Raw genomic sequence first — 25,046 nt, 5'->3', positions numbered from 1 at the left:
CGGTCCAGTAGCATCTCTTTCAATTCAAATACTTCTCTGACAAATTTGAAGAGGCTTAAAATAAAAGTAAGGAAAAATAATACGGAAGTTCAAACACAGTACGGTATAGAGAATAAAAATGCAAAGTAAAGGAGGAAGAGAAGAGCAGAAATTACATAGAGAAATTGAGACAGAGGAAAGCTATAACTGCTCAGGAGAGGTCTTAATCTTGAGCTTCCTAGCAGCCAAGGCACAGAAGCAAACATTACATATTATAGAGCTCTAGCGTTTAGAAGAAGAAATTATGTTAGCATAGAAATTATTTTAGGAACAACTTAGCACATAATTTAGAGAACTAATTGTTTAGAAACAGAATAAATAATATTACTATGCATTTAAAAGCTTTTGTAGGGCCGGCCCTGTGGCTTGGTGGTTAAGTGCGCGCGCTGCAATGCTGGTGGCCCGGGTTCGGATCCTGGGTGCGCATCGAGGCACCACTTCTCCGTTCATCCTGAGGCCGAGTCCCGCATACAGCAACTAGAAGGATGTGCAGCTACGACATACAACTATCCACTGGGGCTTTGGGGGGAAAAATAAAATAAATAAAATCTTTAAAAAAAAAAAAAAAAAGCTTTTGTAACTTTGCTCACATAACAAAAAAATCTGGTATGTGCAAATTAGTATAGATTATATACTGAATACTTCATTGTTTTCAGTGGTTTACAAACCATATCCCTTTGTTAAACATAAAATTCTCATATTTTTCTTTAATGCTGTTTGAGATTTCAAATTATGTTAAATATTGCGATTTAAATAAACCAACTCAAATTGACATATTGAATATGCTTTTTCAACCTATCCATGCTAGATTCTCCTTCTCTGCTCACTACCTCTTTTAGAATTACAATTCTGGAAGAATTACATAGGTAGTAATTTAATAAGATATTTTTTTCTTTTGTTTTATAAGGAATTACAGAAAGATATGCAAGGAAGTGCACAGGCATTGGCAGAAATAGTGAAAAACACAGAGAACTTCTTAAAAGAGAATGGCGAAAAGCTGTCACTAGAAGATAAGACTTTGATTGAACAGAAACTTAATGAAGCCAAGATAAAGTGTGAACAGCTTAATTTAAAGGCAGAACAGTCGAAAAAGGAGCTCGATAAAGTTGTGAAGACAGCAATCAAGGAAGAAACTGAAAAGGTCCTTATTCACATATGTGGTACACTATTGCTTTGTGTAATAGCTTCTTGATTTATTAAGTGATATTGGGTGGTAGTAAGCAATGATTAGTATCAGGGACTAGAATTCTGGATTTCCAGGTATGTAATTGACCAAATACTACAAAAGGTTAGAAGAGTTGCCTTTGCTTAACTTCTAAGAAGATTTAAGTGGGATTGTGAGACTTTCTATTTGTGAAATGTGTGAGGACTCATCAATTATAGTTAAAATTTTGGAATGTATTTTTAAGAACAGTGGACACTTCGAAGTAACTGCCTGTTTCTCTAAGGTTTAATTTCAGTGTGTTCAGTTGTCAGTGTGTGTCAGTTTTCAGTCTCCCCCCTCTAATTTTAAATGATCTGAATATTTAATTTTGGAATGTCTTAAAACTAATGCCTTGGCCTGTATTCAGAATACCCATTGTGAACTTTCCCTGCCCAGGTTGCAGCTGTGAAGCAGCTGGAAGAGAGCAAAACCAAAATAGAAAACCTTTTGGACTGGTTGTCAAATGTTGACAAAGACTCAGAAAGGGCAGGGATACAAGAGAAACAGGTAATTGAACAGAACGGGACTCATTTTCAAGAAGGTGATGGCAAGTTGGCGATTGGAGAAGAGGACGAAGTTAATGGTAATCTGTTGGAAACTGATGTTGACGGTCGAGTTGGAACCACTGAGGAAAATCTGAACCAGCAATACCAGAAAGTTAAGGTTAGCTCTTTTAAACATGATGATCTTCTGGAATTCTATTTTCAGGTCTGTAAAGATAGGAACAACTTAGCACGTGAGTTATCTTTTCAAACTTTAATGTCCATTGAGAGTGAAGTCATGTTTTCTAGGTTCATTGTTATGTCAGATATACGTTATTCTAAGCCAGTCAAAAACAATGAGAAATCATTAGATATGGCATTCTTATGAGTGAAGCAGAGTTATAAGGAATTAATAGAAATAATCATAACTAATATTTATAGAGCAATTATAGTCGGCCAGGTGCTCTTACAGGCATTTCCCATCTTAACTCACTTAGTCCTCTCAACTACTCTCTGGGGTTATGATTCTCATTTTATAGATGGGGAAATTGTAACATACAGAAGTGAAGTAACTTGCCCCAGGCTACACATCTCGTCAGGGTTGGAGTGTGGATTTGAAACTGGGCCATGAACTCAGTCGCTCTGCTACAGTCTAGTGCGTGTCCGTAGCCCAGCGTGCTATGCAGGCCCGGGCTCTCTCAGGTTCTCTCTGAGCCACAGCTCAACTCTACAGTCAAGGCCATTGTTGAGAAGAGGAATGAAAGCCCTTCTAAAAATCCACTGCCTGAAGGGAATTAAAGCTAACATTAAAGCCACCGTAGGAGCAAAGGCAGCTTTTGAAAAACCATTTTTAAAGTGTCCCATAATTGATCATTTTATTTCAGCGTTTGGCTTTTAGTGGTCAGATGACTGGACTTTAGGAACTTTTATGGGTCGATTTGTTTTCCTCCAAGTCTTTGTCTTCGGAATGGAGTGCTCTCTATGAGCTTCTTACGTTATGGGTAATACAAATTAAACCAGGAGAAGAGTGGAAGTGTTGATTATATCACAATTCAAGGGCCTGTTACAGATCCTTATTGTAGTTGTCCTTAAATGAAAAAGCTAATGAATTCGTAAAGGAACCATATGAGTCAGTTACAAAGAAGTCAGGAAAGGTTAGTGACTTGACCTTGAAATTCCCTTTGTGTAAAGTGCCAGTGGGTGGACTCCAATGTCAAGATGCCTCACAGGAAAGCCCTTGTTTTCAGCCACAGCATGACATTTGCCTTCTAGTCTCTTCACTTCTAAGAATATGAGAATCTGAAAGTGCTTTAGAAATTCCACATCTCCTGGTAGAGTGGAGAGATGGCCCAAGGGTCAAGAGATGATCAGGGTTCTGTTTCTAGCTCTTTCTGTTTGTGCCACATGTCTGGACAGTGGATTCTCCTCCTGCAGCCTGAGCTTCCTCATCTGTAAAAGGAAGGGGATTGATCAGATAATTTATGAGGTATTATATATGTCTGTCCACCCTCCTATGTGCGGAAGACCTACTGGAGGGCAGCATATGAATATAATTCAAATACCAAAGACACAGGCTGTGGAGAAAGCTTATTTAGACAACATATTTACCATGTGCCCACAGTGTGGCGGGGTTTGTTCTAGACAGTGAGGATACAAATATTAATGAGTCTGTTCTCAGGTGACTCCTTGGGATCAGACTTATAAGTGAACAGTCGCCCTACAGCCCTGCTTCTCCGTCCTTTTCTCTTCGTAGCGTATACTTATATTTTTTCAGCCCCTGTGTGCCAAGACTGTTCTAGGTACTTGGGATTCCCCAGTGAGCAAAATAAATTCCCTGTCCTGGTGCGTGCTTACTAGGGGGTGAGGATGATAGGGCTGGCAATAAGTAACTCAATTCTGTGGGACGTTAGAGGTAGAAACTTTTTGCTAAGAGAAATGAGTTGGGTGGGGCTGGCTGAGTGTGGAGTTGGAGGCCACTTTTCACTGTTAAAGTAGGATGGTCAGAGTAGGTAACACGGAGAAGATGAGGTTCCTGCAGAGACTTAGAGGGGATGGGGAGCTGCCAAGCAGATATCTGAGGGAGGAGTTACCAGACTAGAGAACAACTGGAGAAAAAGGTCCCGAAGTGCCTGACAAGGTGGGGCGGAGGGAGCTGAGGGAGGCCGTGGTGCCTGGCGTGCGGTGGGAGAGGACCAGGTCTCCATTTTCCACATGCTGGAAGCTGAGGCCCAGGGGAGCTACACGGCTGCAATATTCTCCTTTATTATATGTGTTCCTCTGACTTCCCCTGGGCTTCTCTGAATGTGTGTTATTCTTGCTTAATTATTGTCATAGTGTTTTTATAATTTTAAAATTACAAATTCTTTTTTTCTTATTAAATATGTTTTCAGGATCATTTCCTACTAAAAAATATTGTGCTTGTTTGATCCCTAATTAGGTAAAGACATTAGCCATCCCTTTAGGGTGGTTGTGAGGAAGCACTGAGTAAAATGAGATCAGACTGTAGATGCTTATTTTAGAATTGGAAGAGAGATTCGTGACCTTTTTTCCAAACTTCTCAAAACAGTCCTTGTCCTATGTGATTATCTACGTACTTCCTAGAGGAGATTGGAAATCTCCTTAAAAATTAGTGCTCAAAATGCAGCTTTTGTGATTCTGAAATTCGCCTATAAAAGGGAAATACTGTGTACCTTGAAAAAGTGACGGAGAGGCAGGTTGTCCGGCTGTGGATCCTGTAGGTCTGTGGGTCCTGAGGCTACAGGAGCGCCTACAGCCTCAGGGCAACCCCACCACTGCTGTAACGTCACGGTCCGTTTGTCTTCACATAGGCCCAGCATGAGAAGATCGTCTCTCAGCACCAAGCCGTCCTCGTGGCCACTCAGTCTGCCCAAGCCTTGCTGGAGAAGCAAGGCCACTATCTCTCTCCCGAGGAAAAGGAGAAACTCCAAAAGAACATGGAAGAACTGAAGGCGCATTATGAAACCGCGCTGGCTGCGTCGGAGAAGAAGATGAAGTTGACGCATTCTCTGCAGGAGGAGTTGGAGAAGTTTGACGCTGATTACAGCGAGTTTGAACACTGGCTGCAGCAGTCAGAGCAAGAACTCGAGAACCTGGAGGCGGGTGCAGATGACGTTGCTGGTTTAATGGACAAGTTGAAGAGGCAGAAGAGTTTCTCAGAAGATGTAATTTCTCACAAAGGAGACTTGAGGTACATCACCATTTCTGGAAACAGAGTGTTAGAAGCAGCCAAATCTTGCAGCAGGAGAGATGGTGGAGGCAAGGCCGGCCGGGATGATATCGACACTTCTGCCACCCACAGAGAAGTCCAGAGCAAACTGGATCATGCTACCGATCGGTTCAGGTCTCTCTACACCAAGGTAATTTTATTTTTAATTTTTAAGAGGAAGGTGAATCTGTTGTTATAGTTTTCACTCTGTCCTTTTAACTTTTGTTTTGGAGTTAGAAGCAAGATATCTAAAAACTGAAGCAGAGAAAATAAGGTAGTTTCATCCTACTTCTTTCAGTCTTATTCATCTGCTTAACTTCTGAAAAATGTGTTTAAAGATTAGGAGCCTAAAGTTATTTAGTTGGAGGGTGATTTCCCGGCCACCCTAGCTCTCAAACCCAATTTGACCAGCAGGTGGCGTTTCTGTTTCGGCTCTAAGCGGAAAGAGTGCTTGCTAATTTGCAGCCTCTCAGCTTGAGAACTGAAGTTTCATCTCAGATAATTCCCTACACAAATATACAAGTGTTTGTTTTACAGATTTGTTTGATCAGTGTATTATTTTAATATTTAGTGGCTAACAGACTGTCTCAGCTTCTGTTATTCTTGTGGACAAGTAAAAGAGTTTTGTTTAAAAAAAGAAACAAAGTTAAGAAAACACTTCTCTGTTTAAAATATAAGCTAAACAGACCGACCGGGTTGCACAGATCACTTGAAGAGCATCACTGGCTCTTGGCCTTTGCGTTGTTCTGACCTAGAGGATTTGCCCTGCTTGTGTTAATCAAGCTTGTGCAGCATATAGTCTTAAGCACCTCGAAAACCTTTCCATCAAATACATAGGTCAGCCTCCTCTGATGATTGATACCTAAATCCTTCATTCTGGATTAAGACTTAGCCCTTGTAAATATGTTTTTGAATTGGGAGAAATCTAGCACTGTCTCTTCATTTTTATGGTGAGTTTTGGCTTGTTAGAGGATGCTTCTTCATAGAAAGGAGAAAATCTTAGCCCTATAGTTTATTTCATGAACTTTGGTTGAAGTCTGGTGTTTTCTAAGTTATATCACTCATAGGTGCTAAGGTTATTTAACACATATAAAAATCATGGATTTTAATCCTCTACCCTTTTCCTGTTTTGATTTTTTTTTTTTTTTTTTTTTAGTGCAATGTGCTTGGGAATAATCTTAAAGATCTGGTGGATAAATATCAACACTATGAAGATGCTTCCTGTGGACTTCTTTCTGGGCTCCAGGCCTTCGAAGTCACAGCGAGCAGACACTTATCTGAACCCATTGCTGTGGACCCTAAAAATCTGCAAAGGCAATTAGAAGAGACCAAGGTAAAAATAAAAAAAAAAGGAGAAAAGAGAGAGATCCATCCAGCCCTTCAGTAGTCTTACTGAAACCCTTCCGCTTACCCACACTTCTGTTATAGTTTCACCCAGGGAAGGGGAACAGAGGATGGGACAGGTGCACTCTCTCTCTAGAGGGAGTTACGAATCTAGTTCTCCACAGTCTATTCATTTCTCTTTCTAATGAGATGGTTTTTTCCACTGATGTGTAACTGGTTGACGTTGCTGTTATGGCTCTTACCTGCGTCCCACCGCTCCTTCCTCCCAAACAAGAACCAATGTTGTCTGGATCACTCGTTTATCTTTACACTTACTTATTTCGTTTGTTGTCTTTCTCCTCCATTAGAATTAAGCTCTGGGAGGGCAGATGTTTTTGTCTGTTTTGTTCATTGCTGTATCCCAGTGCCTAGAGCAGTACCTGGACCATAGTAGGTACTCGTAAATACTCATTCAAGAATGGACAGGAGGAAGGGCAGAAGGGTTGTCGCTGTCACATTCAGGGCTGAGGACCAGGATTGGTGTTCCTATTGAGTATCCCCGTGATTCTTAGAGATACAAACTGCAGTTATTACCCAGCACAGTTCTCAGGAAGTCTACCAGATCTTACCAAAGTGCAGGCATAATGTGGGAATTACATAGTTGTGGAAGTCTCAGCCATACCCACAGTGGCAGAGAGAGTCTCTATTCTATTTCTTAAATTGAAGCATATTTTAAAATCCTAAGGTAAGGGGAGATAATTTTTGGCATATTTTATTCTTATTCCGTATGACCAATAATTTTGAGTTTGAAAGTTTCATAAATCTCTTCTGTGATTCCTTTTAGCATATGGGTAGCGTAGCTTATTGCTGCCAGAGCTAGAAAGTAAACACTGTATTGGTAGTTAAACAACTGCCTCTCAGAATTCAGTTGCATCTGTTAGTTACAGAGTCAAAAATCATTACTGTGTTGTTAACAAGGAAAACTCTATTGGGTGAGCTTAATGTTAGGTATTGCCTGAGAGTGGAGACTTCCGCCTGAAAGAAAGCTAAATCATACCCTGGGGTGAAATGTGGCAGGTTAAGACCCAGGCAGAGAGAAGGGGGATGGAAGCATGGGATGGAAGTGTAGGATGAGAGGAAGGAGGAGACAGGTGGGGAGGTGAAGAGGATGGAGGGCACTGCTTCTTTCCGGGGCTGGACAGTTTGCCTATCCCTGCCTTAGGTATCAGGCAGATGTCCTGGGCCAGGTCAGCATCCCTAGATTGATGCAGCCTCCCAGGGGTTGCCTCCTTCCTCTGGGTGTGCATTTTCAGTCCTGGGTTTTTTTGTTTGTTTTTTTTTCTCTCTTTTCCACAAGCACAAGAACACATCTGACTTAAGTTTTCAGTTCCCACTTGATTCCTTGTCCAAGAACAGTATATGTGGTAGGGGCAGAAGGGAGGCTGTGACATAAATTAGGCCATTATTTTGGTAGGAAATGCCAATAGCTTAAAATCTTGATCAAGATGACTTATACAGGTGCACACCTCAGAGATATCACAGATTCCGTTCCAGACCACTGCAGTAAAGTGAATTTCACACTGAAGTGAGACACACAAAATTTGGTTTCCCTGTGCACATAAAAGTTATGTTTACACTATATGGTAGTCTATTAAGTATGCAATAGCATTATGTCTTAAAAACCAATGTACGTACCTTAAGTAAAAAATACTTTATTGCTAAAAAATGCTAACCATCATTTGAGCCTTCAGCAAGTCATAATCCTTTTGCTGGGGGAGAGTCTTATAAAAAATGCAATATCTGCGAGGCGTGATAAAGGAAAACGCAGTAAAACGAGGTACGCTTCTATTACATTTAATTAGGAAGTTAGGTATTTTTAATATAGGAAAGTATATAAAATAGAAATAGCACATTTTAAGTTATATCTATATTAGGAAACTGATTACATCTTGTGTGAAAGTAATCTTTATGGAACTAGAACCAAAAAAAAAAAAACAAACCCAAAAGAATGCTGTGGTTTTTTTAATTAAACAGACACATGGGTTAATTGTAAACAGAGGAATGCTTACTTGGTATGTGCTGCACAAGAAGACTCCTCTAGTCCTAAGGCAGCCAAAGAAATGTAAAAAAGAGAGCAAAGTCTCAAAGGAGAGTGAATTCTAATTAAGCCACAGCATAATTTAAAAAGTTAAATGTGCAATTAAAGTTGTTCCTGGCGTATGTACGTATTTTCCTTGCAGATGATCTCAGCTTGTGGTGAAGGTAAATTTTTACGAGGATTAGGTAGTCTCCATTTCCTTCATTTTTTATTAACATTTTACAATTATTTTTCTTTTAACGATAGTATAAGCACATAAGACTACCACAAAAAAAATCAGTCTTTTCTACATTTACAATGCTAACTTCTACTTATGTTCTCTTGTATAATATATGCAATTTTGGGGGTACCCAATTATTTCATTTGAAATATTTCTTTCCAACAGCATGTTTATTATTCGAAGAACTGTTAGCTATGTTGTCAGCAGTCTGAGACCACTGAGCCATGATGAAACTCTTCAAGATCTGCTTCCAGGGAAATCAGTGGAGAAAACAAGATTTTAGCCCCCTGTGAGGCACAGAAAGACAAGATTCTGGGGCCAGTCTAGAGGCGTGGGTGTGGCACTAGGCGTGGGCTGGATCCTGTTGACCAACATGTTGACCAACATGTCGACCTTGCAGGCTTGCGCTGATCTCTGGAGTGGGGTTAAGTCAGGAAACTTTTATCAGCCGGACAAGTGCCCACGGCTTTATAAACTTCACCCTCTTCTGGTCCAGGCAAGGAGGCCAAGGTCATCATCTTGCAGTATGCTCTGTCACAAATGCTTCTTGCATGTTTTAATTTCATTGAAATCCATTAAAAACAGTATATGGTACCCATTTGAATACTTTACAGTTTTATTCCAAGGTAGTGCTAGATACCACTACTATAGCTAAATTATCATCTGATATGTGTTAGGAATTAAAACTGGTGACTCTCTTAAACATAATTATGGAGAGAAAAGGCATGGGCTGTTTCGAAGAGAAGAGGTAAAGAAGAGATGCTTCTTTTATAATCTATTCTAAGTTTTAAGATGGTAGGTAGGGCCATCTTTGGTATTGGATGTTTTTATAGAACCATGATAACTTTTATATATATATTTATTCATTCGGTAGACATTTATGTATTCGGCCCATTGTTAGGTTTTGTGAAGACACCAAGGTGTTAAAACCCTGCATCTACCCTTGGGGAACTCACATTCTAAAAAAATGTTTTTTTTGGAGGTGCCCTTAACCTTTCATCTCCTAAATAACCGTGAAATGTAAGTAAGCTGTCCCTGTGGCTTAGACTTCAGTCTGCTTCTAGGCAAAGTTTCTGTCTTGAGGAATTTCTTATAGTTTCTGTAACTAAACCTCTGGGAGAATTTCCCAAACAGATCCATTCTGATGCAGATGCTTTGGCCTCTTGGAACAACTGTAGGATCTAGTATCCAGATCACAGATCCCATGTTGACCATAGTTTGGGGGCCTTTTGACATATACACACTGCCTGGATATCATCACAGTTTCTTGGATATGAAAGTCAGTTGTGGGAATTTTTGCCATTGGCTTTAGGCATTTGTTTTAGTTTGAAATGAAGGCTGAAATAGAAGAGATACTTTTTAGATCTTACACCTAATATCTTCATTTATTTACTTTTTCATTCATTCATTTATTTCAGAAACTTTTGTCGGGGCCTCCTATGTGCCAAGCACTGTGCTAGGCAGTGATAACAGATGAATTCCTAGTTCTCAAGGAGGTTACAGTTTGATAGAAGAGGCAGATAAATCCAGTGATATTCACAGGGTATTTATGGGAGCTCTTGAGGGGAATACTTTCAACTAGGGATGAGGAGAAAGGTAGAAGGCTTCCAGCTGAATATTAAGGGGTGAATAAGAGCCAGGCTCAGGGTGAGGGGATAGGTTGCATGAGAAGGTTGGTGTGTAGAGATATTAAGACATTGGGTCTAGCATGAGCAAATAGCTAAGAAATAGCTGTGTTGTTGGACATTTCTAGAACAGGTGGTGGAGAAAGATGAGATTGAAGATAGAGTTAAGGAATAGATTTCACTGGACCTTTTATAGCATGCTCAAGTCTTCGCCTTTATTATGAAGGCAATGGGAAGCTACTGCAAGAATTTGAAGAGGGGGATGATATAGTCAGATAGGTATTTTAGATAAAACACATTGTGAGGCTATATCAGAGAAGAGATTGGAGTCAGGGAATACGGGATGCTTTTTTTGGGTGAACAAGAGATTATCCTGCAGTCATCCAGAAATACAGAGCAAAGGTCCTATTTAAAAAATTATATGACTCAGGTAAAATAGTCAGGGCTTGATGGTTGATTTGCATGTGGAAAGGAGGGTGAGAGAGAGTCTAGGAGGAGCCTGGGGTTTAGTACTTGGGTAATAAGATGCAACCACGGAGGATGTACAGGTGTAGGTTTTTGCATTTGAGGTGACTGTGTACACCCAGATGGAAACATTCAAGAGGCGTTTGGAAACCTGGGCCCACGGCCAGGGATGAGTTCATCGACAGTTGGGCATATGGGAATTTGCATTTGAAATCCAAATGCAAGACTAGAAGAGGAGCTTGCGTACCTCAAGTAAAAAGAAAGCCAAGCGTGGGGCCACGTGGCCAGTCAGCACATTTGGACAGAGATGTGTCAGAGGTGTTAGGAACGCAGGGCCAAACTTCTGGAAGACTTAGCCGTGGTGTCTGCCTCTACCCCCTTTTTCCTCATTGAACTGCATCTGCTTCCTCAGAGAAATGCAGGAGCCTCTGTTCAGCAAATTCAAGGTTATATTATCCTTTCTGAAGCAGATGATTCTGTTAGCCTTTCCACTTTCTCTTTTCCTTTAAACTTTGGGGACAGACTAATTCTGGGCGATTTCCATCCACGATCGCATTTGGTTTCCTCTCCGCCTCACTCACCTCTAAGTGCTCGCCGTGATTCTATATGGCCTCCTTCCTGGGTATTTCTGTGCTTTCTGCATTAGCAGCCTCATCATGGATCTTGACTTCCACTGCTTTATGTCTAGTTCCAGCCTGTGTTCCGTCTCCTCCATTTCCAGCTTTGCTGTTTCTTTCTCTGTGGGGATCGTAAAAGCACTTTAAAGTCATGAATTCCCAGACAGACTCTCTTTTGCTTCTAAACTTGCTCCCACTTTTGCTTACGAATTCCATTAATTACCTAGGCTCAAAAAGTTTGGATACTTCTCTTATCTCCTCTTTCATTAGTTCCTGCCTTCTCAAGCGTGGTGTCCAGTAGAACATTCAATGATGATGGAAATTCTCTGTAATCTGCTCCATCCAACATGGTAACCACTAGTCACATCTGGCTACTTAGCACTTGAAATAGGGCTAGTACCACTGAGGATTTGAGTTTTTAATTTTATTTGATTTCAATTAATTTAAATCTAAAAAGCCCCATGTAGTTAGTGGCTAGCATATTGGACAGCACAGCTTGAGATAACCAGTGATCAAGTCCTGTGGACTCTTCCCAACTCTGTAACCAATTCTGCTTTCCCAGCCCAGACAGGTCCTCTCTACTTTCTTCCTGCTACAGTTGCCCCTGAACTGGCGTTACCTGCTTCATTTCTTCCCCATTTAATTGATCCCACACTCTGCTACGGATTCAGCCTTCCCATAAGACAGCTCTGAGCACATCAGCCCCTTCCTCAGAAGCCTTGAACAACTCCCCATTGCTGCAGGACGAATGTAAACCCCTTCGCCCGGCATTTGAGGCCTTTCCAGTCCTATTGCTGTTTACTCACCCATACACATCCTCAGACCGGAGGGGACCTCCCCTGCTCCTCTCGTGTGTCTGTCCTCATCTTGGTTCCTTCTGTTCATTCTGCAGGGAAATGTCTCTCTCTCTACTTCTGTGTGCCAAATCCACACTTTCTTCAGGACCCAACTCAACGCCACCCCTTCGAGGTGGCCCTCCTTTTCATCCCGTTTTTCCTCCTCTCAACTCCCAGCAACACTTTTTCTTACTCACCTTTGGTGCTTATCACTTCCTGCCTTAGACTGTAAGGTCCCTGTGGGTAAACTTCGTGTCTGTTTGATTTTTGTATTTTCACAAAACGTAGCAAGATTTTTTTAATTTGTTGGACGTTAAGTAACATTTATTGAATTAAGAGAAATAAATATGACTAGTGTTCAGTCAGGATCTACTGAAAGGGAAGTCCTTAATTATCTCCTGACCTAGAGTCAGAAATGGTCGCAAAGGTTTTTTGTTGTTTGTTTATTTGTTTTTGTTTTCTGGTGGTAGTGGGGGTATCATGCAAAGCCTAGAAGGGGGCGTTAGGGGGGAACTCAGGATAAGGGTAGAGGGTTGCAGGATCAGAATCAGGCCAGTTATCATGAACATACGCTTAAGGATTTCTTTCGACACTGAATTTGTATTATCCTGAGTGGCTGATGCTTTTGCTAATGTCACTGTAATTGGCCTTGTTCTAAGAACTCTGGAGTAAGTTTATAATGACGAAAAATTTACTCTGTCCAATTCAACTTTATTTTACTGTAAATAAATTTTTTTTTCATATTGGAAATCTATTATTTAGTCCTCCTGAGTATAATTGAAGCATTCAATCCTCCAGGCTCTGCAAGGACAGATATCAAGTCAGCAGGTTGCTGTAGAGAAACTGAAAAAAACAGCTGAAGTGCTTTTGGATGCCAGGGGATCTTTACTTCCAGCCAAGAATGATATCCAGAAAACACTGGGTGAGTGATCATTTCGTTGTTTCCTGTGTCACAGCTAAATTCTAAATGAAGGCATAGACAGAAAACGTTCACTGGTGTATAGTGTGTTACTTCTGTCTTTTCACTGTGAAATGGTGCCTCTCAACCCAGAAGAAGGCACGCCTTCTTTGACAGGTGTATTAGAATCTTGGGAGAGAGGGCTGTGTCGTTTCAGAAGAGTATATTTAAATTTTAATTTAATATTTTGACAGTGTAACAAACGCTCCTTATTTATGTAATATTTACTGCAGAACTTAAGATTCATGTGGTTGATTGAACTGAGCAGAGCTAGACTCTCAACCTGTGGCCAAAATAGACTCTCTGAGGGGCCAGCCCAGTGGCGTAGTGGTCAAGTTCAGGGGCTCCACTTAGGCGGCCCAGGTTTTGTGGGTTCGAGTCCCAGGTGCAGACCTACACACCGCTTATCCAGCCATGTTGTGGTGGTGTCCCACACACAAAATAGAGGAAGATTGGCACAGATGTTAGCTCAGCGACAATCTTCCTCAGGCAAAAAGAGGGAGAGTGGCAATAGGTGTTAGCTTGGGGCCAGTCTTCCTCACACACACACACACACAAATTAGACTCTCTGACTTTATCAAAAGCAAGAGCATGGGTTTAAGAGGATAAGAGCCGCGCTTTAAAACAGTGTTCCCACTTCTCCGTTTTCTAGAACTCTTTCGTCTCACAGGGTTCTGATTACTCCAGTTCTTTAGTGATACCAGATCCAGTCACAGTGGTGCCTTTGTGCCCTCTCACATGTGTGTGGGGCATTTCTTGAGAGAAGAGCTGTTGCTGATTGCTGTGTGTACTCACAGTGTTTAGTTTACACTAAATGCACCATGGATTATCAATAAATGTTGTTTACTGTCATATTGCATTTTTTGTTTTGACTTTGCTGCTTTTCACAATATTTAATGTGTGGTTTGAGGTGATTGTGTATCTCTGTGTGTGAAATAAAACAACTTAACACAGCAGATGATTAGACATATGTTTCACCCCAAAGAGAGCATGAATTTAAATCTGAGTAGAAATTTTAGATAAAGAGAAAGATGAAATTTGGCTCTTCTAAAGCCATTCTGTAGAAGGGAAATTTTTCATTCTTAGAGACATTGAAACTTTTTTGATCATGCACCCCATCAAGTGATGTTTAGCATGTCCCCTCATAGATGCACGTATATTTATAAATTACATACACATAGTACTATCTTATCAAATTATGTATAATTATAAAACACACAAAATATAAAATTTTTAAGTGTAAGATAAAAATGACTGGAAGTTCTAACATTTTGTTCCTGTACCCCATTGCACTGTCTTGACACCCCACATTGGCAACCACTGCGGTAAGGACTTGAGTGTAGGGATTTGGAGGAGTAAGAAAGACTATATGTATCTCTATTATTTAGAGAGGCATTTTGACATTTTTCCCATTGTTAATTGTACATAATTTTGCTTTTGTTTGTTTAAAATCCATATGCTGGGGCCGGCCTGGTGGTGCAAGCAGTTAAGTGCCCGCGCTCCGCTGCGGTGACCCAGGGTTTGCCGGTTCAGATCCTGGGTGCACACCAACGCACCGCTTGTCAAGCCATGCTGTGGCAGCGTCCCATATAAAGTAGAGGAAGATGGGCATGGATGTAAGCTCAGGGCCAGTCTTCCTCAGCAAAAAAAAAAGAGGAGGATTGGCAGATGTTAGCTCAGGGCTGATCTTCCTCAAAAAAAAAAATAATAAAATAAAATCCATATGCTATGTTATTTTAAATGATTTTTTTAGATTTTTATTTATTTATTTTTTCCCCCAAAGCCCCAGTAGATAGTTGTATGTCACAGTTGCACAGCCTTCTAGTTGCTGTATGTGGGACGCGGCCCCAGCATGGCTGGAGAAGCGGTGCGTTGGTGCGTGCCCGGGATCCGAACCCGGGCCGCCAGCAGCGGAGCGCGCGCACCCAACCACTAAGCCACGGGGCCGGCCCCTGCTATGTTATTTGAAGACTGTAAAACTTCTCTCTGCCATAATTTTCTAGAAATATGTGAAAATATATTTAAGATACAAAGGAGTTTCTCTAAGATCTGTCTGACTTCTAAGAAAACCAAGCACTTAAATAACATGCTTATAGTAAAGTGTGTTTTGTACCTTTTTCTAAAATGATTTTTTAGTTACTAAAATCAAGAAACACTTTAGTGACAATATTTTATCACTGAGTAGTCCAAAAATAAACAGAAACACTCAAAATGTGTTAATTTTATTAAAAAAGCTGACTTTGTATGGGAAATCACTCTCACCTGCCAATCACAACCCGCAATTCAGAGTCTCTGCTCTTGTGACTTTCATGCTCAGGCTCATATTTGACCCTGCTGCTTGTTTCCTCTGCTGACAGCATCTTGGTGCACATGCACATGTTCAGTGCTGTCCTCCTCCCCCATCAGCGTTCTAGGGGGCTTCGTCGTCTTTTAGTGACAAGAGTATGATTGTCTCTTTACATCATCTAAACTTAACCTCTCAATTCGGTGAAAATTTGTCAAACTGTTTTCTCATGATATAATATTAGAACAATCAAAGAGAAGTATTGTTTGTTTATATGGATTATGTTCCATGGGCCAAACACAAGCATGTAAGATATTTCATTTCTAGATAGACGTTTCAGGGCAAAATTTTCTCCTGCTGAAGCATTTGGCAATGTATCTCAGACTAAAGCATTCAGAAATAATTAGATGCTTTTCAAATTATTGATAAGTGAGAAATTGATGATTAAAAATAGATTGTTTTCCGGCGGGGGGGAGAGACGAATACATTAAAAACAGTTGTTCTTTGAACTTCTCATTGGTCTTGTTACCACGCAAAGGGCACAATCTCACTGTGAGACAAAAGCCAATCCGTCAAGAGGCAAGATGGTGGCAGAGAAAGAGCATTTTATTAAGCGATAAGCTAGCAAATTGGAAGATGGTAGACTAGTGTTCTAAAGAACCATCTCAAGGGGGGCACAGCATCTTGAAGCAGTTATATAGGACAGTTATAGGGATGGGAGTTAGGAATGTTGACCCTCTAATGTTACAGACTTGGAGTCACCACACCAGATAGACTCTCTGTTAGGGGTCATCACATTCCTAAGGAACTCAAAAGAACAAAGTTATCGTCTTATCACAGCTGGGAGGTACATACACAAGCAGGGGTCATAAAATCTACAGAGCAGTTAGATCTCCTAGAGGGTGCATATCCAGCTGGGTTAGTCAGTCAGAGGTCATTCAGAGTTACAGTATGGTTTCTTTTCTACAATATGGCTTCCCTCATGTCAACCTTGTGTTGAGACAGTATCAGTCTGCAGTATAGAATGTGGGATGTTAAAATATAGAGCTTTATATCGAGTGGGAACTATGCCAGAAAGTTTTTTTTTTAGCACCTTAAGTCTTTAGCATTGAAAGTAAAGTTAATCTCATCTGAGATAGATCAACCTGTTCACCTTGTTTATTTTTCCCTTTGTCTGCTATTAAACTTTGCAAATAAAATTCTATTTATGTATATTCTATAAGCATAATCACACCCTTCAAGTGACTTTTCATTGTTGTCTATTTTCTCAATACATTTGCATCTGCGGATTCCTGTGCATTTGAGTACTTTGCTTATGATGTGAAGGATGACAAAAACTTAATGTGTGTATGTGTGTATATGAGAGACAGCAAGGGAGAGAGAGATAATTTTTATATGTAAAGGTTAATTCTTGATAAATCTTTATAACTGTGTATTGTTCCTTGAGAATAGCTGGGTATGACTCTCGCCTTTTTCCATATGATTATCAAGTATGGCTAATTTGTAGTGTCAGGTTGGGAACCAATATTTATTCAAAAGATTGGCTGTTTGGACTACTTTTATTTCTCTGGGACAATTCAAATGTTTATGCATCCAAAAATCTTTCAAATGCAGCTGATGTGTATCTATTAACTATTTATTAAAAAATTCAGTTTTTTATTTTCCACTGGGATCTTTTCTTTTTTCTTTTTTGAGGTTTTGCTGGTGTTCTGATTACACATTGTGAATTCATCATTTAGACTTTTTTTGTTTTTCCCATTTTGGTGTGAAAATTTCGTGATTCACCTTAGTGTGTTTTTGAAAAGGAATAGGGCAAAGAGAACTTTGTGGTTACCACTTCCTGATCTTTTTGGCCTAGATGACATTGTTGGGAGATACGATGATCTGTCCAAGTCTGTTAACGATCGAAATGAGAAACTCCAGATAACCCTGACCCGCTCCCTGAGCGTGCAGGACGGCCTGGACGAGATGCTGGACTGGATGGGAGGTGTGGAAAGTTCTCTGAAAGAACAAGCTCAAGTGCCCTTAAACTCTGCTGCTCTTCAGGATATCATCAGTAAAAACATTGTAAGTGACATTGTGAAAAGAAAAAAAAAATAACACTGTTAGATGAAAAAACCCAGTTGTTTAATAAGCTCCAGGGATGGGTAGATTTAAGATAAATTTGAGGATATAGAAAAAGAGACATTTCCTGAAAATGACTGTGGAAAGCAGTGCTTGCACAGAGACAAATGCGTAAGACAAGTTTTCTGTGAAGGACTATGGAAAGAGCTTTGTATACTTTTCTGTGAATATTATTCATTATAGAGGGCTTACACATGCCCCGGGTTCTATCTGGTTTATCGTGGCTTCAGCCAGCTGCACATGAGGTTAATCAGATCAGTCTTCTTGTTGTCTAGCCTTTTAAAAATTAGGACCATGGATAATCCCTAGGCTCCCTCAGATCCCAGGGGTTGCTGAGTAGCAGCCACCTCCTGTCTCGCTTGGGCAACTTGCCAGCTGTTCTCCACTCTCCCTTGAAGAGATTTGGGGTGGGATTCCTCAAAGGACAGATCAAACTTGTCAGTCAGTCCCCACCGTTAACCTTACTTAGTCACAGGTTGTTCAAGCTGATGTTTTTGTGAAAAGTAATTTTCAAAAACTCAGTGACATTATTTGTAGACATCATTATAAAACATATGTGATATTTGGTTCATTCCAGATGCTGGAACAGGATATTGCAGGTCGTCAGGGCAGTATAAATGCCGTGAATGAGAAAGTGAAGAAATTTATGGAAACAACGGACCCATCCACCGCATCCTCACTGCAAGCCAAAATGAAGGACTTGTCTGCTCGCTTTTCAGAAGCAAGTCATAAACACAAAGAAAAACTTGCCAAAATGGAGGAGCTAAAAACCAAAGTAGAACTCTTTGAGAACCTCTCAGAAAAGCTCCAAACGTTTTTAGACACAAAAACGCAGGCTCTTACTGAGATGGATGTGCCTGGAAAAGATGTTACTGAGTTGTCTCAGTATATGCAGGTAGGTCTTCCGTAATAGTCACAAGGCAGATCAAGTATATTAACAGTTCAGACAAGCTCAGACATTTATTGGCAGAATTATAATTAGCCATCATCATTTTAATTGCTGATGGATTAGTAAGGATCTATGCTTTCCTCCTTTAAAAATCTCAAACCCCATCTTATCCTTGAAGCCTTTGCTCATTGATTAGAAATGAACATCATTTCTCACACATGCACTTTCCACATATCATAGATGATTTAGGTATCTTATGTACCAGAACCCACAAAGAGACAGAATGTAAAGAGTGAATTTTTAAATTAAAGTTTACTGTGTTCTCTTTCAAACAGCCTGCCTGCATGTTTATTTATATGTGGAGTACTGACTATAGGCAGGATCATTCTTCTGTGAAATTCTGCAGAGAGCCATTCTGGCCCCATACATACCTCTTGATGGAATCCCAGTTGAAGATCTAACAATGTCTTATATTGATTGAATATCTGAATGCTTTGTAGGAATCAACTTCTGAATTCTTAGAACACAAGAAAGATCTTGAAGTTTTGCAGAGTCTCTTGACGGAGATATCCAGCCATGGCTTGCCAGGCGATAAGGCTCTGGTTTTTGAAAAAACAAATAATTTGTCAAAGAAATTCAAGGAAACAGAGGATACCATCAAAGAAAAGTAAGCACCGCTTAAGAAACTGGATTTTATTCTACTTGATAACTGATTAGAATGAATTATTTTTATTTACTTATATAGATACGTAAAATTTTGAAAACTTGAGAATAAGCATAGGGCTACTTTATAAGTGCTTTTACATTGATAATTTTTTTTGCTATTAACATGAAGTATATTTTTGTTAAAATATTTAGGAGAGAAATTCAATACTTCTTACATAAAAATAGAAGGCACTATGTAAGAAAAAATGGTGGTGGTAGTGTATTACTGAAAATAATCTGAGCTCGCTATAGTCTCTGACGCCTTTGGTAAATACCACATTTTTATTTGCAAAGGCAGAAATGACTTTGAAAGATAGCTGGTGGTTTATTGCTTTCTGGGCTCAATTCAGAAGCTTTGCGCAAATTCAGTATAGTTCTTCATGGCCTTTTTTTTTGTAAAATAGTTTACTTTTTAAAGAGTTGTAGATAAGACATGACCCCATGAACAAACAAGATAAGAAACAAGAGAATGAACCTAAGTTGAGCTAAAAAGCTGTGCAACGATAAGCCTTGTGACTGAACTTTTATATTTCTGATCTCATGTTAGGTTAGAATATACATCTGGTTTTGCTCAAGTTTATACAAAAGGCCCCAAAAAGATAGAAAACAGTTATTTCTCTTTCAACTATTCTTTATTTCTTCAGAATTCTCCGCCTAAAAGTTTTGAGTGCTGTCTGTACTAACAGAGCTATATTTTCATCTGGTCATATGATATTTAATTCACATTGCACAGAAGAAATATTCTTGATTTTCCTCGGTAAACACTAGGTTGTTTCTTCTTTCAAATGGGTCCAATTGTGGGCCGGCCCTGTGGCTTGGTGGTTAAGTGCACACGCTGCGATGCTGGTGGCCCGGGTTCGGATCCCGGGTGCGCATCGAGGCACCACTTCTCCGTTCATCCTGGGGCCGAGTCCCACATACAGCAACTAGAAGGATGTGCAGCTACGACATACAACTACCCACTGGGGCTTTGGGGGGAAAAAATAAAATAAATAAAATCTTCAAATGGGTCCAATTGTAAAACCATGTAGTCATCAGTAGTTAGTCCAGCTGCGGGGACTCTTACGTGCCAGTATTCCACACACTTGCACATGTGCATGTGTCATCTGCGTACCTGATGCGACTGTCCTCACAGCTGTTCCTGTGCTGGGCATGTGCCCTCCCTCCAGGTGCTGAGTGTCCAGAAAGATCCATGTAGTTCACCGTGGAGCTTCCTGAGTGTCTATCGGGGAGGCACTCGTTAAAACTCTTCAGTCCCTAGGTCTCACCTCGTTTTTGGTGACTGAAATCTGTGCTTGGTAAAGCACTCAGTTGATCCATCCGCTAAAGTGACTGTAGTAAAGGCAGAAACCACTAGATGGCGTTATGTTTTCCCCATATCAGTGATTCGTAAATGTTTCCCTTCTGGGTCTGTGCCTGCTGGCATTAAGCACCATATAAAGTGGACAGACCAAAGCTCACTGAATCTAAATAATGTTAAAACTGTTTATATAGCCTCAGAGTTTATGTAGCCTTGTAGAGTGCCATTACATATGGGTTACACATATCTTTACTGCTCCTATCTTTATCTATGGACCTTGCCTCTGAGGAATAGACAAATAGTTATTTAGTTGATTTCACTTACCACCTGTGAAACCTTTCCTCCTGTATCAAAGGGTTAGAGTGTGCGTGGGGGAAGATTTTTCCTTAATATTAAGCCTGATATGGGGATGATTGTTGATTAGTAATTAGTCCTTTGGAGCATCTTCTTTCTGTGGCTTAAATTCTTCAATGATTTTTGTTATCTAGGAAAGAAGCTGTATCTTCTTGTCAAGAACAGATGGATACTTTCCAAGTCCTTGTTAAATCCTTAAAGTCATGGATAAAAGAAACAACGGAAAGCGTTCTCATCATGCAGCCTTCTTTTGGTGCAGAGGATTTAAGAAAATCTTTGGAAGAAACTAAGGTGAATCATTGTATCTAATCCTAATTTCTCATTTGCCTGAGAGGTTAGAAGACTAATAGTGGTTTCCTTTTATCTAATATTACATAAGTTAAATCCTCATGTATGTGCAGTATATTTTGGTGATATTTGGAAATCATGACATAGGGTTAATAGATCCTTTTGAGGAAGGACACAAACTTTCAGTTAATTTGCTTTTTTTTTTAAGAAACATATTAGTGAGTTGCTGACTGTTCTCAGATTTCCTTCCCCACCAAATCTCTACTTAGTTTCAATTATTTTTTCATACCATTTCTCATAATTTTAAATAAAAGATCCTTCTCTTCAGCTCAGCATTTTACTCAAGCATGGATATATCACTAGAACCAGTATTTGAAGACAGAAGCTATTTGAATCTCTAATACAAATAGTATACAAGTCCTCTGACTCAAGTCATAAAACCTATGACCAGTTATGGCAATTCTTCCACTCAATTTGTGGAGGTGTGTGTTTTTAAAAAGTCATTGAAATTTTGATGATTAAAAGTCACTATTAATGGAATTCTGAATTCCCATTTTTTTTATTATTTCTAATACATTTCTTCTTGTAACTTGGCTGTTACCAAGTACAGTTTTCCAGACTTACAGTTGACAGTTACTTTGGAACCCAAGGCAGCTAGGAATAGTTTGACTTCCACCGTGGCTAGGAGCAGAATGCAGGATGGATGGTACCCCACTTCTCACTGCTAACAGTGTTAACAGACACCTGGGCTGTTGGAACAAATAGGGATGGTGCCTTTTTCTTCCATCCACTCCCCCACAAATCAGGAGCCACAATCATCATTGTTTTAAGATCTGTTTAAGAAATTGAATTATAATGTGTAACTTTGAAAATATTGGGAAGACTGAAAAATAATGTGTTTTTATATCTTAAGAAATTACAAGAAAAGTGGAGTTTAAAAACACAAGAGATTCAGAAAGTAAACAACAGTGGAATCTCACTATGTAACCTAATAAGTGCTGTGACCACCCCTGCAAAGGCAATAGCAGCAGTTAAATCAGGTATGTGCTTTATTTACGCTCATAGCAAAAACCATCAGAATTGGGTCCACCCATGTTAGCTTTATTTGTGTGTGTTTTTTTAAATTAATGCATAAAATAACCTCAGAAATATGAAGGGAAAGTGACAAGAAAGATGGTATCTATTAACACACCAAAAACTGCCATGGAAAAGTATCTGTACTAGTTAAATTTCAGATCCCTCTTACTTTCATTTTATTAAAGACTATAGTTAAGATGTAGCCAAACTAATATGTAAGAATAAGGAGCATTATAGTAAGGAAGGGGAAAGATCAGATTCCAAATGTGTTTGGTTTTTACCTTAATTAATGGAGATGTTGAAATTCCATTTGAAATATCTGATAAAGAAATGAGTCTAGTCTCCTGGGGAAGAAGTGAGAGAAGAAAACAGGTTCTTTTCTATAGAGTGGATGTCTCGTGTTTTAGTCCCATCTAGTTTATTCCTTGTACTGTTCCCAAAGAAAACAATTATATAGGATGTTCGCCAGCATATCCAAATCACAATCTTAATCATGGTTGAGCCACAAGGGAGAGTCACGTATAAATAATGATTCCAAAGTTAGGTTGTGGATATAGTTGTAAATTCAAAACATATTTATATTGTTGTCAATATCAGGTTTTTAAAAAACAAATTCAAGAATAGACAGAAGGCACATCTCATATGTTCATTCTGAGGGTGTCTGAGTGTCCTCTGTGGCTTATCTGTTCTGCCCAGCCCCCCAGCTGCCCCTATTGTGAGACTGATGTTCCAGCTGGGCCTCTCTCAACCACCCATTCATTCCGCTCTATTAATCCCATTTCAGGGAGTACTCATTCTGTCAATGGTGTGATGATCTCTCTTCTCTCCTAATCAGATTTCATGAAATGTCAAGTTTTTTTTTTTTTTTTTTTTTAAGAAAAGGAATTCTATTGTGTTTTATTTTAGTTCTTGGTGTCCACTTTATATTTGCAATAAGTAAGAAGTATTTTTTTTCCTCGTTTTTCTAACTACCAAGCATGGTAAGAATTAATCTTGAGTATCTTCAGGATATTTTCACTTCCATCTGAAATGCCATTGTGTGTGTGTGTGTTTTTTTTTTAAAGGGACAAAACTTAGATTAAGAATCAGATATTGAATTGTTTTTGTTTGCTTAGACTTATTTGGTTGATTCAGGGAAATGTCTTTGTGTTTTGGATTGGGAGCCAGTGCATACTAACATGAGAAAGTCTAACTGATTTTTTAATATTCTGATTATGACAAAGGCAATGCTAGATGTTTACATAATTAAAGAGAAATAGTCATTACTACTCACTGAGTGGTTCCTATTGACTAGACAATAGTTTAACTGTCTTTAATTCCCACAGTGGTCTCGCAAGATAGGTATTATTATCCTCATCCGTTTGGTGGGGTGGTGATTAATTTATCCAGTCACACAGCTGGTAATTAGTGGGGCTGGGGTTTAAATTAAGTGAGTCATATACCAAAGCCAGGCTCTTCTATCCATTGGGCTCTCCTCTCTCTGTGTTGACCTGATGTGGGTTTAGTAATAGGGTTTTTTTTTTTTTCACTTTTAACTTTCCTTTCATGTCTTCTTACATCCTTCTGCCTCCATTAAACCCATGATAACGCTGTGTAACTACACCAGACAATTTTGTCTGTCAGTCATTTATGCTCGTGCAACACACTTACATATTGGGCCCCTTCTGAGCTTCAGAGACTTTATCACTAAAATAACTTTAACAATAAAGCAACTTTATCACAAAACTGTTTTATAAATTAATATTTAATGAGTGATGTATATAATCTAAATTTACTGAAGCTTTAGTGTTTGTGATTGTGTTACTACTTAAAGAATAAATTTTATATAGAAGAGAGGATATAGCTTGATCCTTAAATTTTGGACCTTCATTTGATTTTGAAATTGAATCAATATTTTACATTTTCAAATAGTAATAACATGTTTACATGATTACTGTTTACGGGGCTTGATTTAATCCCATCTACTATAATGTATAGAAATACTATGGAAATCTCTGATTACTTCAGTGTTAACATTTTTGCAGGTGGAGTAATATTAAATGGTGAAGGAACAGCCACAGATACTCAGGAAATTTTGGCAAATAAAGGTAAATAGTAACTTGAGGTGCTTAGTGATTAAAGTAACTTGGCTATTTATTTTTTTGAGAGAATATCTTTCTAGAGATAAACAGTAGGTATATATTGAAATTTCAAGTTTGAATTAAAATGGTATTAATATAGTAATCACATTCTCCATAAATATATTAATATGACATTTTGTATAATTTTGTTCATCTGAAATTAGTAAAATCCAGTAGTTCAGTTTGGCATTTGGTTATGTTTCCTTCTTTTTGGTTAATTTGAGATATTTTGTCATTTGGGATAACATTATTTGAGCTATTTTTTTGAGTTTGATGCCTGAAGAATTATTAACTAACATTTCATGGTTTTGTTTTTTTATTCCATTTAAGATATATCTATTTCATTTCACTTGTGTTATGCAATGTTCCTAAATTATTTGTCATTAAATAGCATTATAAGATGATCTAACCTTTTAGTTTTAAAAATTCTATGACTTTATCATAGTAGGCTTAATATTGACAAAATAGAAGGGAATATCATGTAAAGCAAACTTTTGTTTCCAGAGCTCTACTCTAAACACACTGAAAATGTGTCAGTAAAATTTTTTTTTCTTACTCTTAGGATTAACATCCATTAAAAAGGAGATGACTGACATAAGCCATGGTTATGAAGATCTTGGCCTCTTGCTTAAGGACAAAATAGCTGAACTGAATACTAAACTCACCAAATTAGAGAAGGCTCAGGAAGAATCCAGTGCAATGATGTTGTGGCTAGAAAAGATGAACGAAACGGCAACAGCATGGCATCAGGCACCCACACCGACAGACACTGAAGCTGTCAAGACGCAAGTTGAGCAGAATAAGGTATCTTC

At 39.1% G+C, this 25,046-nt stretch overlaps 1 protein-coding gene across 19 annotated transcripts in view; it reads left to right on the top strand.

Moving 5' to 3' along the window:
• Positions 1 to 25,046, top strand: part of DST (dystonin) — a 432,349-nt gene that overhangs the window by 308,317 nt on the left and 98,986 nt on the right. For all 19 annotated transcript variants that reach the window (XM_087438739.1, XM_087438737.1, XM_087438738.1 and 16 more), the window contains 12 exons: positions 947 to 1,180; positions 1,640 to 1,906; positions 4,554 to 5,102; positions 6,108 to 6,284; positions 12,934 to 13,057; positions 17,236 to 17,444; positions 18,079 to 18,396; positions 18,891 to 19,057; positions 20,884 to 21,040; positions 21,951 to 22,077; positions 24,139 to 24,201; positions 24,797 to 25,038. In XM_087438739.1, the coding sequence (XP_087294865.1) occupies positions 947 to 1,180; positions 1,640 to 1,906; positions 4,554 to 5,102; positions 6,108 to 6,284; positions 12,934 to 13,057; positions 17,236 to 17,444; positions 18,079 to 18,396; positions 18,891 to 19,057; positions 20,884 to 21,040; positions 21,951 to 22,077; positions 24,139 to 24,201; positions 24,797 to 25,038 (2,634 nt within the window). The remainder of the gene's footprint in view (positions 1 to 946; positions 1,181 to 1,639; positions 1,907 to 4,553; positions 5,103 to 6,107; positions 6,285 to 12,933; positions 13,058 to 17,235; positions 17,445 to 18,078; positions 18,397 to 18,890; positions 19,058 to 20,883; positions 21,041 to 21,950; positions 22,078 to 24,138; positions 24,202 to 24,796; positions 25,039 to 25,046) is intronic.

Source organism: Ceratotherium simum, chromosome 13, assembly GCF_057802395.1.
Source record: "Ceratotherium simum simum isolate JZ-2026a chromosome 13, ASM5780239v1, whole genome shotgun sequence".
Classification (NCBI taxonomy): domain Eukaryota; kingdom Metazoa; phylum Chordata; class Mammalia; order Perissodactyla; family Rhinocerotidae; genus Ceratotherium; species Ceratotherium simum.
Note: the sequence above shows the minus strand (reverse complement) of the source record. Positions and strands in the feature narration are given on the sequence as shown.